The sequence below is a fragment of the Podarcis tiliguerta genome (genome assembly GCF_965153285.1).
Source record: "Podarcis tiliguerta genome assembly, chromosome: 2".
Lineage (NCBI taxonomy): Eukaryota > Metazoa > Chordata > Lepidosauria > Squamata > Lacertidae > Podarcis > Podarcis tiliguerta.
In genome coordinates, this window is record NC_139535.1 from 11,643,818 (window position 1) to 11,660,733 (window position 16,916).

General features: G+C 44.8%; 1 protein-coding gene across 1 annotated transcript; it reads left to right on the forward strand.

Moving 5' to 3' along the window:
- Positions 1 to 30: 30 nt before the first annotated feature.
- On the forward strand, positions 31 to 15,727 carry LOC310670610 (zinc finger protein RFP-like). Its single transcript, XM_083426194.1, has 8 exons — positions 31 to 233; positions 5,688 to 6,183; positions 7,246 to 7,341; positions 7,677 to 7,907; positions 8,920 to 8,942; positions 10,657 to 10,775; positions 12,588 to 12,617; positions 14,513 to 15,727. Exons 2-8 carry the CDS (start codon positions 5,785 to 5,787, stop codon positions 15,022 to 15,024), a joined length of 1,410 nt encoding a protein of 469 aa, XP_083282320.1. The 5' UTR covers positions 31 to 233; positions 5,688 to 5,784; the 3' UTR covers positions 15,025 to 15,727.
- The last annotated feature ends 1,189 nt before the right edge of the window (positions 15,728 to 16,916 follow it).

Genomic DNA, 16,916 nt, shown 5'->3' on the forward strand with positions numbered 1-16,916 from the left:
AACTTAGCTGCTGCAATTTACTGAATCTTTTTTTTCGTGGCGGGGAATTTGAGTTCTCTGCCTCCGGCTTCTCCTTCTTGCTCGTAATCTGAGTTGCTGGGCGCTTGAACCGAAGGAATCCCCTTTGCTCCGCCGGATTGGGACAGCTGCTTTTGCCGGGCTTCGAGGTAAAGGGAATTCGCCTCCTGGACCCCGTTTTTAGGCTCAGTCGGTAGCCACTTAAATCGGTAGGAGTTTATTGCTCGCTTAGGCGTGCGCTTGTGCGCGCGTGCTGCATTTTGAACCCAGCAAAGCTGTTCTTAGGTTCTGGTTCCTTACTGCCCCTTTTCTCCTGCCCCCAGTTTTCTCATTGCTTCTTGCTCAATGTCTCCCGGACGTCTGCTTTAAAAACAAAAGGCATAAATAAATCCCAACACACTTGCAATATAAAAGCGAGGGACCCGCGCTTCCTGGAAATCGTTCTGCAGAAAGGAAAACTGGGGCGGCGATGCAGGTGGTGGTTAAACGGTCTCTTCCAGAAACTAAATAAATGTGTGTATCAGTCCTTGGTATTTTTAGAGGGGGGGGGGGTTTGTCATGGGTGTAGGGGGGTCAGAGAGGCAGCCCCCCAATCAAGTAAAACAATATAAATAATTAACTGACCAATCACGTAGGCTCTGGAACAAAAGTCTTGTGCCCCCCCAACAAAAATCCTGACTACGGGGTGTGTGTATGTTAAAAATCCAACTCCAAATGTTCCAACCCCAGTTATATGGGTGCCGCCCTCTTTTCCATCCCGCTTTTTGGGAGTAAAGTTGCCTCATGCTCATTTTTTAAAAAAGGGTTTCCTTCTCAAACCCGATTCTCTGGTTTGCCTGTCCCCAGTCCTAGGCCGTTTCCTGCTGCATCGGTTTCTCCTTTCTCTTGCTAGTAACCGGAGTTGCTCCGGATCCGGGCGCTTGAACCAAAAGAGTTCCTGGATCCTCCGTCCAAATAAAATCGCTGCTTTGGCCGGTCGTTGGGGAGCGAAGGGTAAACGAAATCTGGGCGTTGGGAACGGGTTTGTAGCCCGATCTTTCTTTGCCCTGTGAAGTTAAAAAACAATTAAGAGAGTTATTCTCAGAGAAGCGCGCGTCGTTTTTTGCAGGTGGCTTCGCTTGCTGCGGCGGAGTGCAGTAGAGCTGCCTGGGCTTGTCGACTCATCTATTTCCCCCCAATTATTTTTATTGATTTTTCCAAATGATTGCAAATCAGACTGAATTAATTCAGTTTAATCGCAAGATTTGATTCTCCCACCCCACCCTCGCTTTTCTCGTTATTGGCTTGCCCGACACTCAAAAAATTGTAGTTTCCTTATGCACAACTCCTGGGATGCATAGTTTTAGATTGCAGTGCAACTCCTTCCCTCCCCCGGCCTGCTGGGGGGGGGGGGCGAGCAAAAGGTGGCCTTGATAGTGGGGGGCAGGGCTCAATCCCATCCCACCCAGGACCAGATTAGGAGAGTGCTCAGGCCTAAACCCTGCCCAGTTAAAAAGGCTGGGCTGCATTAACAAAAGCAAGTGTATTTGTCTAACAGGGAGGACAATGAAAATAGTCATACATTTGCATATATAGTGTTACATAGTCTTACATTTAGTCTTATTACAATAGTCTTACATTTGCATATATAGGCAGAGGATGCCACTTAACTCATTAGGTAAAATTGGAAATTCAGATTTGATTTATTTATAGATTTATAGATTTATTTATAGATTTGATTTATTTATAGATTTCTCTAAATCTGAGGCCTGTGGGGTTTGGATTGCATTTTTACTTTGCTTGCATAAAATGGAGGTTCTATGGGGTTTTTGTTCTGCTTTTAAAGAAATTGCCCTCCAATTTCAGAAGGCAAACAAGCAGAGACCTGGGAGGAAGGGAACAAGAAAAATCATCCAGTGAACTATTTGTAAAAGTTTTAAATGTAAACTACTGAGCCTTGGACTTGCCGATAGGAAGGTCGGCAGTTCAAATCCCCACAACGGGGTGAGCTCCTGTTGCTCTGTCCCAGCTCCTGCCAACCTAGCAGTTTGAAAGCACACCAGTGCAAGTAGATAAATAGGTACCACTGCGGTGGGAAGGTAAACGGCGCTTCCATGTGCTGCTCTGGTTTTGCCAGAAACAGCTTAGTTGTGCTGGCCACATGACCCAGAAAAACTGTCTGCGGACAAATGTAGGCTCCCTCGGCCAGTAAAGCGAGATGAGCATCGCAACCACAGAGTTGTTCGCGACTGGACTGTCAGGGGTCCTTTACCATTTTTTTTTACTGTAGAGGGCAGGAGAGAATGGCTCACTGTCAAGAGAGCCAGCCCCATGTAGTGTGCGTGCAATCTTCTCTAGGTGCTATACTACAACTTGTGGGATAACCAGCTTCATTTAACCAACATGCTTATATCTAACTAATGTGTGAAGGGTTTAATTCCACAGTAAGCGGTCCTGACAGGGTTAGCTGTGTCACTTCCCCTTACCTTGGGAGGAAATAGGCAATCTTGCCAATCGTCCCCACCCCGCTGCCTGAGAAACTTAGTATGTGCAGAGGTTATAGCTGGTTGCTCAAGATCAGCAGCCACATGGCTCTCACCAGCCACTGTTGTGTTCCTCTACCAAAAAAATTAGGAACTTTCACCACTTTGTAACTAAACTAGATTTTACTCCCTGTGCAACTTTTCTGAAGCACATGTTTCTCTACCGCTGGAGAGTTTGTAAGTAAACCATTTTTTAACTTGCCTGGAATGTGGTCTTTTCCTATGCTGCAGAAAGAGGGAAATTTTGAAACTGGCTTGGAAGGGTACATTTTAAAGGTCCACCAACCTACATTTCCATGCTTGACTTTGCAATTTATTTTGTGACTTTTCTGCTGGGCTTCTCTCGCCAAAGAGTACTTGCCCCAAACCTGGATCTTGGCATTCAGGAATTCTCATACGGTGTCTGTCTGTGTGTGTGTGTGTGTGTGTATTGCACCAACAGAACTCTTGTCACCCAATGACATTTTAGCAATAGATTCCCACCAGAGGAAAAGCAGTACCCTTTGACAAAACGCATAATGAATATGTGGAATTTGCTGCCCCAAGATGTGGGGATGGTCACTAAGGTGGGTTCCTTATCAAAGCCACTGACCACATTCCTTTAGAATAATTCCATCAACAGGATTAGTTATGAGGGTGATAGAGCTCCTTCATAGTCACTGGGATTGTTTTATTGTGCATACTCTTTATGGATGTTTATCTTTTACTGTTTGTATAACTCATTTTTGTACTATGGTGATGATGCTGATGATAATTATAATAATAATAATTTTATTATTTATACCCCGCCCATCTGGCTGGGTTTCCCCAGCCACTCTGGGCAGCTTCCAACAAAATATTAAAATACAATAATGCGTCAAACATTAAAAGCTTCTCTAAACAGGGCTGCTTTCAGATGCCTTCTAAAAGCCTGGTAGTTGTTTTCCTCTTTGACATCTGGTGGGAGGGTGTTCCACAGAGCGGGCACCACCACTGAGAAGGCCCTCTGCCTGATTCCCTGTAACTTGGCTTCTTGCAGCGAGGGAACCGCCACAAGGCCCTTGGCGCTGGACCTCAGTGTCTGGGCAGAATGATGGGGGTGGAAACGCTCCTTCAGGTATACTGGACCGAGGCTTAGTAGCCTTTTTTGGCCATAAGCGGTATATAAATTTCAGAGGCAGTATGCCACTGAATACCAATTGCTTAAGGGCAAGAGCCAGAGAGGGCTACAGTCTTCATGTCATGCTTGTGGGATTCCCAAAGGAATCCAGCTGTACACTCAGCGGGGTGGGGGTGGGGGTAGGATGCTGGATTACTTTTCAGCTGGGCTCTCCAGATCTTGCCATTTTACATAAGGCAGGCTCTGGACACAAGCCAATTATTAGTAATGGCAACATTCAGAAACTATTGGGAGAGCCTTGCTATTCAGTAACAGGATTGAAAAGTAGCCTTCATTCATTCATTCATTCATTCAATAGGGTTCCAAACACAACATCCCATGCAAACCTCTTGACCTGGAGTATGCAGGGTTGATACCATCAGAGTGCCACTGGGAGACCTCATTTGTTTTGCTGTGTAAGGGAATAAGATATTGTTAGGTATGCAAGCAGGAATTGAAAACTAGACAGCCGAGGGAGAAGAGGAAAGGGAGAAGAAAAAAGAATCAATTAGGAAAACGTGCAATTTAGGATTAGATATAAGGGTTGAAATGTGAATTGGAATATAAATTTCTAATATAAAACAGTAAATAGGGGAAAGTAGGGACATGGGTGGCGCTGTGGGTTAAACCACAGAGCCTAGGGCTCTGTCGGCGGTTCGAATCCCCGCCATGGGGTGAGCTCCCGTTGCTCGGTCCCTGCTCCTGCCAACCTAGCAGTTCAAAAGCATGTCAAAGTGCAAGTAGATAAATAGGTACCGCTCCGGTGGGAAGGTAAACGGCGTTTCTGTGCGCTGCTCTGGTTCGCCAGAAGCGGCTTAGTCATGCTGGCCACATGACCCGGAAGCTGTACACTGGCTCCCTCGGCCAGTAAAGCGAGATGAGCGCCACAACCCCAGAGTCGGCCACGACTGGACCTAATGGTCAGGGGTCCCTTTACCTTTTACCTTTACATCTGCATGGCATTGTGATGCCTTTATCTCTTGCATTGCTACACCTTCTCATTGTATGTGATGTCCACCAAGATACACTAAAGTTTCTGGCAAAATAAATATATCACGCCTTTCATATTCCACGTGATAACTTTTTTAAAAACTGCAATAGACAAGTAAGGCTACTCTTTCTAGAGTTTCAGTCCTTACCTGTCTCCTGCTGTAAGAATAAATAACAAGCAGCAAAGTTGGGAAAAAGCGTGCTTTATGTGTATTACTCTGGAGGATAGTGTTCCCAAATGGGTCTTAGTTGTTTTCCTTGCCTACACAGATTTTGTGTTTACACTGCACACAAAGCATGAGAACAACAAACTAAATTGTAATTACATCAACAACCCACTGTTATCTGTTGTTGTTTAGTCATTTAGTCCGACTCTTTGTGACCTCATGGACCAGAGCACGCCAGGCACTCCTGTCTTCCACTGCCTCCTGCAGTTTGGTCAAACTCATGCTGGTAGCTTCGAGAACACTATCCAACCATCTCGTCCTCCGTCGTCCCCTTCTCCTTGTGCCCTCCATCTTTCCCAACATCAGAGTCTTTTCCAGGGAGTCTTCTCTTCTCATGAGGTGGCCAAAGTATTGGAGCCTCAGCTTCAGGATCTGTCCTTCCAGTGAGCACTCAGGGCTGATTTCCTTCAGAATGGAGAGGTTTGATCTTCTTGCAGTCCATGGGACTCTCAAGAGTCTCCTCCAGCACCATAATTCCAAAGCATCAATTCTTCGGTGATCAGCCTTCTTTATGGTCCAGCTCTCACTTCCATACATCACTACTGGGAAAACCATAGCTTTAACTATACGGACCTTTGTTGGTGATGTCTCTGCTTTTTAAGATGCTTTCTAGGTTTGCCATTCTCCCTAAAACACAAATCAAAGTTGAATAAAGAGGAGTGGTCAAGAGGGGTATCAAAGTGGGAATCGGCCTCTGTAGCTGGTTGTGAATAAGCAGTTGAGTGATGTTTTGCTTTATTGGGGCGCATAATACTAACCTGATTCTCTTGCTGCTGTTTCTTTCCAGGGCAGAGATACGGCCCTTTGAGCTCTCTTCCCATTGGGGCTGCTTCTGAGTGCAGGAGAAAAGAATTCTGTTCCCTTTGTGTTGCACTGCAATAGTGAAGCTATGGCTGAGACCCCCAGGAAGAGGCTTCGCTTTGAAGCTACTTGCCCTGTCTGCCTGGCCTACTTTGCAGATCCTGTGACTCTAGACTGCGGACACAACTTCTGCCAAGGATGCATCTCTACATGCTGGGAGGAGGCTGGCACAGAAACCAGGTGCCCACAGTGCCGAGCAGCCGTGGGGCGGGATTTCAAATCAAACAGGTCTCTAGCAAGCATTGTTGAAATTGCTCAGCAGCTGAATTCCATGGGCCTAGAGGGGCCCAAATGTGTGACGCACAAGGCACCCATGAATTTGTTTTGCAAGGATCACGAAATCTTCTTCTGCCTTCTGTGTGACGCTGCACAACAGCACCCATGCAAAGCTGTGGTTCCCATAGACCAGGCTGTTGAAGAATACAAGGTAAGAATACTACATTTGATGCGATTTGGGCATATAACCAATGCTACATTCTCAGAAATATCCAGGGCCAGGGTTCGAGGGTGGTGAGAATTCAGACTCTCCTTGTGGGAAGGCTTTATATATGATCCCAGGTGTGTGAGGTGACTTTTCAGACACAATTGCATGGAGAAATATGTGCTCCCATACAAAGCTGTTTGTGTATTAAGGCCATCTTCTGTTAAGGCTCTCCCCAGCCATTCAGGAGAATGTTGATGTCTGTCTATGCAATTTCTGTGCCAGGGAGACTTTCCCAGTGCTGGCGCTATTACATATCACATTGCATGTGACGTTTTGGGGATAGCAGCCTTGTGGGCGAAATTTCCCCAACACTAGGCACACGCCTTAGCAGTGGCGTAGCTAGCCATTCTGGTGCCCGGCGCGGTGTCCTGCAGCCGGTGGCGGGGTAAGCTGCCCGTGGGGGCAGGGCAAGCCAAGGCAGGGCGCGCTGCATGGAGCCTCGCAGCAGCCTCCCCCTCAGTTGTAGGGTGGCTGAGGCGGTGGGCAGACGCAAGCCCCACGCTGCTCAAAAAGCAACGCAGAGCTTGCAGGAAGTCCACCTGTTTTTACTGTATTTATACAGTGGTGCCTCGCAAGACGAAATTAATTCGTTCCGCGAGTCTCTTCGTCTAGCGGTTTTTTCGTCTTGCGAGGCAACCCTATTAGCGGATTAGCGCTATTAGCGGTTTAGCGGCTATTAGCGGCTATTAAAGGCTCAAGGGATTAGCGGATTAGCTGCTAAAAGGCTATTAGCGGTTTAGCGGCTTAGAAAAAGGGTGGGGAGCGGAAAAAAAATCTCAATTCGCAAGACATTTTCGTCATGCGAAGCAAGCCCATAGGGAAATTCGTCCTGCGAAGCGCATCGAAAAACGGAAAACCCTTTCGTCTAGCGGGTTTTCCGTCTTGCGAGGCATTCGTCTTGCGGGGTACCACTGTATTCAGTGTTAGTCGCCCTGAGCCCGGTCATGGCTGGGGAGGGCAGGGTATAAAAATTATTATTATTATTATTATTATTATTATTCACAGGATCGGATTTTTCGCTGCCTAGAAGTTCTGAAGGAGGGGAGAGAAACCATTCTGCAGTATACAGAGAACTTGGAAAATGAAAGCCAGGATCTGCTTGTAAGTGCCGATCTTTTAATTAATTAACATTATATCTCTCTTCCTCCCAGAGGAGACCAGAGACCGCTATTTGTTGGAACTGAGCAAGTAATGGAAACAACAGGATGGTTAAAAGCCATGAGGCATCACAGCTCCTCAGCATTGCTTGGTTTCTTTTAGAAATTATAAGAATATTTCACAGAAACATGGACTCCTATAGGTTTTTAGGAAATTCTTCCATTCTGGATGTTGATGCCGTTTTATATGCCCTTTGTATGAAATCCTATCTCCCTTGATAATGCAAACATGGATTATGCTGGCCTGATTTTCTGCTCTTCATATTCTGCTTGTTGCAGGAGCTAATGAAAGAAGAGAAGGGAAAAATAGTGGCAGAGTTTGGAAAATTATACCAGTCTCTGAGAGATCAAGAGAAACTTCTTCTGCAGGAAATGGTAAACGTGGAGAAGTGTCTTGCAGTGATAAAGAAAAGTTGCCTGTCCAGGTTCTCTGAAGAATTGGCAAGTCTTGGAGGTTTCATTCAGGATATGGAAGAAGTACGTCAGAAGCCAGAAATTGAATTCCTTCAGGTAAGAAGAGTAGAAACAAACTATCCATTAGGAAAGCAAACTCCATATTTTGGTGTTTCTCCATTTACAGTGGTGCCTCGCAAGACGAAAAGAATCCCTTCCGTGAGTCTCTTCGTCTAGCGGTTTTTTCGTCTTGCGAAGCAACCCCATTAGCAGATTAGCGCTATTAGCGGTTTAGCGGCTATTTGCGAGTATTAAAGGCTTAAGGGATTAGCGGATTAGCTGCTAAAAGGCTATTAGCAGCTTAGTGCCTTAGAAAAAGGGGGTGGGGAGCGAAAAAAAATCGCAGCAACTCACAAGACATTTTCGTCTTGCGAAGCAAGCCCATAGGAAATTCGTTTTGCGAGGCACCTCCTAAACAGAAAACCCTTTCATCTAGCGGGTTTTCCGTCTTGCGAGGCATTCGTCTTGCGGGGCACCACTGTATATATACCATATGAAGGAGCCCAATTTTATGATTACAGTTTATGAGGTTTGTATTGTACAACATCCCAGATAAATGTCTAATTTCACTTCACTGTGGATCAGTCTGATAGAATAGGTTTGTATTTTTTTTTAATTCTCTGGTCATGTGTGTGCTCCTTATGCCCTCCTAATTAGGGGTTTTTTTGCCATTATTCCCTGTTTGTGGGCTTCCTGGAGGAATCTGCCAACCTCATGTTGGGAACAGGAGGCTGAACCCTCAGTCTGATCCAGCAGGACTCTTCTGTTTCAGGGCTGGAGACTTATGTTTTAAATATTATTCTTACTTTATATACACCGTATTTACTCAAATGTGATGCACACCTTTTTTGGCCAAATTACGTCGCAATAATTAGGGTGCGCATTAGATTTGATGGCACCAGCAAATACTTTTTGGGTTTCAAGATTTTGAAAACTGAGGTTTGCATTTGATTAGATGGCATATTAGATCTGCTTAAATAAGGTAATGCTGTCCTTTGGCTCCCTACAGAGTCTGAAGGAGTCTTTATAGTACATTGAAATCTCTGTTCTTTCTTTCTTCTTTCTGTAGGAAGCTAAAAGCATATTGCAGAGGTAAGTGGATCTCACTAATTTCTTGTTCACACATTGCACTTTTCATCCTTATACAGCATTCCTGTTTCTAATAGTTTTCTTCTGTTTCCACTTGCTTGGGGTTTTTTGTTTTATTTTATTTTTTACCTGCCTTAAGAAAGGCTTTCTAGTTATTTGCTGAATTTTACCCCACCCCCCATTTATTAATACAGCTGATCAGTGGGTTTTTTTCCTGGGGGGACGCAGAGGTACGCATATCCCTAAACACTTTGTGAATCTATGTTTGGCTTCATTGAGGGGCAGTATTTCAATATGAGTAGGAAAATGAGAGTACTCCTAAACATTATTTTAGAAAAAAAGCACTGGAGCTGATGGTAGTCTGGGTGTCGTGTTCATCTTTCTCCTCTTTCTGCTCAAATTAAATCAATCTCCAAGAGTCTTTCGCATGCACTTTATTTAGATTCCTTCTACTTTTCAGTTTGGCTTTGGAATGGAAACTGCTTTTGTTGTCTTAGTTGTGGGCGATCTTTACTAGGAGGTGGATGGGGCACAGTGCAAACTGATTGCGGCTGATCTAGATCCCTTCCATTTTGGCTTTCAGCCTGCTCTCCTGGCCTTATAACCTGTAGGTTCTCACCAAGAAAACTAGCACTAATACGCCTAGGAACCTCATCAAAATGCTGGAGAGGGTGCACCTCCACAGGCACATACCTCCACATGTGGTGGTAGTGCCCCAAATCCAACTATTCTGGACAACAGCCATATGAGAAATATGTAAAATAACCAAGCAGGTAATAGAAATCACCCCAGAATTGGCCCTACTAAACATCTTCCAGGACAATAATGCCCACTTACACCACAAAGAACTCATAACCCACCTACTTTCAGCAGCCAGAAACACCATAATCAGACACTGGAGAGACCTGTCAGGAGTAAGCATGGACCAATGATACCAAATAGTATGGGAAACAGCCTTACTAGAAAAATTAACCAATAAACTGAAACCGACACGGGGCAAATAGAAGAAGATGCCTTCACCCCGGTATGGCTCCCCTTTATCACATACACAGCCCAACAAGACAATGACAAAAATCCACAAACAGCATACAAATCAATATGTCTAACCTGATCCAAAACACCCACTCACACATGAAAACAAAGACCACCACAGCCAACCACAAATGAACCACCACACCATAGCCCAACCCCAACCTCTCTCACCACCAAAGGAACACAAGTGAAGAGCAGAGAACCTGCACAAGCAACACTGACACAAAACCCCACATATACTAAGTAAAATAGAAACATCGCCACCCGACCCCACCCCCACTCATCTCCCCCCCACACCTCTTTCCCCTTTTACTTCCTAATGTCTCAACAAATGAAACCGATTGGTAAAAAATGTTACATGGGGGAAAATAAGAGAGAGAGACATTGCACATACTATTGTAAATCAAGAAAATCTTTAATAAAAATACATTAAAAACAACAACTGTTGGTTCTCTTGGATCGCTCAGGTGGCTTTGTTATCCTTCTGGGTCACCTTGAAAAGGATGGGGATGGGGGGTGCTTTGTTGAAATGGCTCTGCTGATTCCCGAGAAATAGGACTCAGAAGGTAGTTCTGGGCTTAGACGTGAGGCTTTCTGCCATTCCCTTGTATTCCAAACCTTTATTGTGCTTCCCTTAGGGATTCTGAATTGCATCAATGGAGGGATAATACTGTTTTCTTTCCAGATATGATAAGAAGAAGCAATTTGAGAATCCGTTCTTTTTCTACACCGTGCTGAAGTGGAGGATTGAGGAATTTCGTGATAGAAATGTCTGTCTGAATAGTATCGTGCAGGAGCTAAGGGGTATGAAAACAGGGGTTGGGCACTGGATCTTGCCACAGGGGTCGGAACCAAAAGTGGGAGAGGCCGGCCACCTGTCAATCTTGTGATGTCATTTGAGGTTGGCTGACTTAACTGCTGAGCTGCAGCAGCTATGGCATGAATTGTGTTTGAGTTTTTTCCTGTGGCTGATGTCATACAATGCTGTTTTGTTAAGTGCCAAACCCGGCAGGCCTAATAAGGTCCACTGGTTGGAGGCTGCCTGCAATTGTTTTAACAAATAGCTGCAAGGATTTTATACTGGATATTATTTTTATTTAAAAGCATTTATAAGCCACCTGGTATTTTTGAAATCTCTTAAATCAGTGCAAAATATAAAAGCAAACAGTATCATTAAAACAATAGTAAAGTCAAAACCCAATAAAACAGTAGCATGAAAGTATATATCTGACTAGGGCCTGCTTGAAACAGACCCACTGAAATCAATGAAACTAAGTTGGTCATGTCTATTAACTTTAATGAGTCTACTCTGGGTGAGACTAGCATCGAATCCCACACAAATAAAACAGGAATTTCTCAAACACATAAAACAGGGTCTGATGTTATGCATCAGGAAAAGCAAATCTTTACAAGATGTCTGAAGCAATTGATGATTCCTGCTTTGTCTATAGCAGAGGAAGGGCATTTCATAATATAGAGGCAGCAACAGAAAATGTGTTTCAGGGTCACTACCCTGTGACAGGCACGTTCAAAGTCCGTTTTGGGGGCCTTTGGGTTTAATCCGGCCCCTGCGGCGGTTTATTACTTCCTGGAGTAATAATACCCCCCAAAAGCTCAACCACATCAATCCTAAAAGAAGCTCAACAACTTTGGGTAAAATCGTAAAAAAAAAGCTCAACTTCAATCCCAAAAAAGGTCAACAACTTTCGTCGGCCCTCATGCATGTTCACTTCATCAAATCTGGCCCTCTTTGAGAAAAGCTTGGGCACCCCTGCCCTATGATATTCTGAAGAGGTTGGTGCCATAAGTACAACTTCCAGATGGTCTAAATGATCTTGCAGATGGTGTGAAAAGCTCTAGGTTAGTGTGGGGCTTCTGGAAAGAAATGTGGCAGTGTCCTTTCCTCACGCACAGTGGTTGGGACCTGTGTATCCACACACACACACACACACACACACCTCTCTGTGTTGCTGGACTACAACTCCTATTATCCCTGACCATTGGCCTGGCTGACTGGCTGAGACTTGTGTGAGTAGTAGTCCAACAACTTCAGTGGGGGGAGATTTCTTGCTGGAGTGTTCCTCCCAGAGCTGCCCTTTAGACCTAGCAACCGTGCTTTCTCCCACCCCAGCATAATTTACATGGACCTGGGTGAGTGATGGGGAGGCAGCAGAATTCAGGGAAGAGGGATCCAGGAGTTGGCGAACGATGCTGAGCTACACAGAAGGCCTTCGTGCACTTTTGGGCTGCCACTATTTACTCCTAAGCAGAGGGAGCAGGACATTCCATCCCACATATTCTATTTAGTTTGTTTTCCAACAGAGACTCAGTATTCTGAAGCTATTGAGTGTGCATATTTTCCTTGTTGTTGTTGTTGTTGTTGTTGTTGTTTTGTGTGTGTGTTTTGAAATTTGTGCTTCAGCAAACCCCAGAGTTACATTAAGCATGCTGAAGCCCCTGTCTTGTTCCTTGTAGGCACATTCTTGTTTCAGTCAGCACTCAGTTTATCTATTAAAGGGAGTGATGGATGGATTTTAAAAATATTTTTTGCGACAAATACAATTGTGTGACATTTTATCTCTGTTTTCTTTTCTCTCCCCCCATCCCGGCCTCCAGGTGGTCTAACTGGATTTAATGCAGCCACAGGTAATTTTGGGGACTGGTGGAGGACCAAATTCACAGAAGGGATAGGGATGTCTTTTTTTTTGCAGAAAGTTTTTTGATTTGTGTTTTATGGGGGTTGCCAGTTTAGGAATGTTAAACAGATTAACCCATAAGTTGTCCACATCCAGGAGACAGGACAGCTTCATAGACTGCATTGCTTGGGAATTCTACGAAACCAAATAAATCAGTACAGCTTTTAACATTGGTGCAGTTTTGAAAGATTCTGTCCACCATTTTGGTTCAAAACAGCATCCAGCTGTATCAGAACTTCCTTCATCTTGGGAACCATAATACAAAGTTTGGTTACGATATCTTAAGATCCGCCCAAATGCAAAGCTAACAAACAAACTAATATGGCAGATGAGGGCAAAAGCCATTTTCTGCTCTTGTTGTCCAGCCAATGGTACTCAGAGGTATTGCACTTTTGATCCAAAATGCTTAGTAGCCATTGCTAAACTCATTCCACAAATTTGTCTAATCCTCTTTTAAAGCCACCTAAGGGCTTATTGTGAGGGCTGGGCCCTGCTGAGGCCATCACTTGTGGTATTGGTTGTACTTCTTTGTGGCAAGTGTCATAACTTGACTGAGAGACGTTTCTGTTGAAATTTTACCTCAGAGTTTTACCTCAGAGGAACGAGAGTTGTTGTAAAAGGACTAATCAAAAGACAGTGATGAAGAATTAGGTTACCTTGGTGACCAATATATGCTATAGCACATAGGTAAAGGTAAAGGTACCCCTGCCCGTTACAGGCCAGTCTTGACAGACTCTAGGGTTGTGCGCCCATCTCACTCAAAGAGGCCGGGGGCCAGCGCTGTCCGAAAACACTTCCGGGTCACGTGGCCAGCGTGACATCGCTGCTCTGGCGAGCCAGAGCTGCACACGGAAACGCCATTTACCTTCCCGCTAGTAAGCGGTCCCTATTTATCTACTTGCACCCAGGGGTGCTTTCGAACTGCTAGGTTGGCAGGCGCTGGGACCGAACAGCGGGAGCGCACCCCGCCACGGGGATTCGAACTGCCGACCTTTCGATCGGCAAGCCCTAGGCGCTGAGGCTTTAACCCACAGTGCCACCCGCGTCCCTGCTATAGCACATACACCTAACTATAAATCCTGAGACTTGAGTCTCTCTCTTTGGATTCATCTGCATTCGTCAACTTACGATGTTATAAATGCATTATAACAGTGTGGCACCAGATGGTGCCATAGATCTGAAATACCAAGAATTTCCATTGTGAGCTTTTATAACGTTTCTTTTCATAGTGTTTTTATAGGTATATAGATCCAGCCTTTGCATTCTCTTTCCCTTCCCTCACAGACTTAAAATTCCCATTTCCTAACAGCCCTTCACTCACTCCTAATGGATTCTTTACTGCTTTGGAATGCTCCTGTCAATCACAAGCACATCCTCACAGACTTTCTAGCATTTTCCCTCAGCCCAGGTCCGCTTGCAGCATCAGAGCTGGGCTGAGAGAAAAGCGGCTGAAGCAAGAGAGCATGAGAATTGTGACTTTGAGCCTTTAGGTAGCATCTGATTTCCTCCCCCAAAATATCCACTTTGTGGCAAGGCATAATTTAGTCATTCACATATATATGTATAGTAAACAGATTTGCACACATAGAAATGTAAAGCTGGAAGTGAACCGAGGGTCCTTTATTCCAACCCCCACCCCCCTGCATTTCAGGAATCTCAACTAGATCATCCATGACAGATGGCCATCAAACCTCTGCTTAAAAACCTCCAAGGGCAGGGAATCCAGTATCTCTTGAGGAAGTCTGTTTGACTGTTAAACATCTCTTGCTGTCAGAAAGTCATAAGTTGAAACAAAGCCTTTAATTATCCTTTTTATTTTTCCCTCCCCCACCCCGATCCCTCCAGAAACTATAACACTGGATCCAAAGACAGCTAGTCCCCAACTCATCATGTCAAGGGATTTCAAAAGTGTGAGACACGGAGGCAAAGATCCAGATCTGTCCACAAATCCTGAGAGGATCTATGATGACTGGCCTTTTGTGATGGGGTCCCAGGCCCTCAGAGGGGGCAGATATACCTGGCAGGTCTTTTTGGGAAGTGAAGGAGACTGGGCCGTGGGAGTCTCTCAGAAGAATGGTTCCTCAACTCCGAAGAGAAATGAGATATGGCAAGTTGGGAAGTGGGATGGGGAACATTGGGCCTCCTGCCCCTCATGTTACCGGGATCACTCTCTGCCTTTCAGTGAGGAGATCCAGAGGATCCGAGTGGTTCTGAACTGCAGGGTGGGACAGCTAGTGTTTTATGACGCCGATTCGGGAGCTGAGCTCACTGAATTCAAAGATGTCAATTTTGGAGGACGAGATGCTTTCCCTTTCTTTCGACTGTCTGAAAAGGGGTATATCGCCCTCATTTCCTAAAGGTCTGCTCTCGTAGGATTTTCTGGTGTTGCTGTCCAGGTTGTTGTTTTTTAAAAATCAAACTTTTTATTGGACAAGAGCACCTATGATAGCTCTGCAAAGGCCCAGACCAGCTTCTAGTCAAAGTCTCTGAACTAACTGAAACCGGAGTCTGTTTTTCTTTGCCTGCCCTTTCCCAGATTTCCCTCGGCAATTTATTTCTTTAAAAAGGAGACGTAATCTAATTGAAAATAACTCTTTATCCTAAGCAATGGCAGAAGAGTTTTTATACAGGCAGTCTTTCAGGACCCCCAATTCTGCTTTCAGAGCACACTTACTCTGAGGTAAAATCCTGTTCAATACGGCTTCGCAAAGATGTTTATGATTTCAGCCTATTTCACTTTCCTCTCTCATATCTCACCCTTCCCTCAAAACGCTTGGGTGGATTGGATTGTACATTATTCTCCCCTACCCAATTCATAGTTACAACTCTGAAGGAGGATAGGTTGAGAGGGAATGAGCGGCCCAGGGTTCACTTTATTTATGTTACCATTTGGGTGTGTGCCACACACCAACTGGATTTTCTCAGGAGAATCTTTTTTTCTTTCCAAATGTGTTCTGGATACTAATGTGACGGAGTAATTCCTTTTGTAACGACAATGTCCCCCTCCCTTCTTGATATGTACATCCACATTGTGGCTGAATAAAAGTGTTTGTCTTTTAAGATGTCTTGGTGGTGTTTTTGTTGCAACAGACTAAAACTACTGTTTTATTCACGGAACAGACATGGGACGACTGGAGAGTTACCTTCTTCAAACATTAAAAACTTCCCTAAACAGGGCTGCCTTCAGATGTCTTCTAAAAGTCAGATAGTTGCTTATTTCCTTCACATCTGACGGGAGGGCATTCTACAGGGCGGGCGCCACCACTAAGAAGGCCCTCTACCTGGTTCCTTGTAATCTCATTTCTTGCAATAAGGGAACCGCCAAAAGGCCTTCAGAGCTGGACCTCAGTGTCTGGGCTGAACGATGGGGGTGGAGACACTCCTTCAGGTATACTGGGCCGAGGCCGTTTAGAGCTTTAAAGATCAGGACCAACACTGAATTGTGCCTGTGAGCTGTTACAATGCTTCAAAGAAAGGACAAAGTGCCGCGTGTTCATACCTAATCCTAACTACTGACTTCACAGCCCTTGATTTGATTTGGGCTTGTTTTCTCTCCTATATTCTGCTCTGACTGAAGCCTTCAGCCAGGAAAACATACAACCCGAATCTGGATCTCTGAGTAGCAATCTTCACGCACATGCCTGAAGATAGGACCAGGCAGAAGCATTTATCCAAGATAGCAAACAAACAGAATAAATTCGATAAAATTACATAGATATTCTCAAATTCAAAACTTCTCAGCCTCTTCCTCAGGTCTAGATGTGCCAGTGAAAGGCTGAATATACACCATCCGTTTAAACCACATGCCTCCCCCCGCTTCCGAATTCTAGAAACTGTTTTGTTAAGGGTGCTGGGAATTGCAGGTTAAATGATAGTTCTCAGGGCTCCATGTTTCCCTCTGCAAAAAAAATATATAAAAAACGATGAAGCGCTGGTAGAACCCCCTATACAGTGTGCAAGGGGAGCAGACAGGAGCACCTTCTGTCAGGCAAGTTCAATTGCTTTCATTGGTGGAACAATCTCCTTAGTGCTAAGCTGAATACAACCCATTGTTCTTATAGTATGGTGAAAGATAAAGGACCCCTGGAATGTTAAGACCAGTCAAATGCGATTACAGTCATACCTCGGGTTACAGATGCTTCGGGCTGTGTGATTTCGGGTTACGCACCGCGCTGAGCCCGGAAGTACCAGAACGGGTTACTTCTGGGTTTTGCCGCTTGTGCATGTGCAGAAGCGCTAAATCACGCTT

Excerpts from the sequence above, each read along its gene's own strand:
- LOC310670610 (XM_083426194.1), top strand. The coding sequence starts at position 5,785 with ATGGCTGAGACCCCCAGGAAGAGGCTTCGCTTTGAAGCTACTTGCCCT. Across the intron at positions 7,342-7,676 it reads ATGAAAGCCAGGATCTGCTT|GAGCTAATGAAAGAAGAGAA; the intron begins GTAAGTGCCGAT and ends TGCTTGTTGCAG. Across the intron at positions 12,618-14,512 it reads TGGATTTAATGCAGCCACAG|AAACTATAACACTGGATCCA; the intron begins GTAATTTTGGGG and ends CGATCCCTCCAG.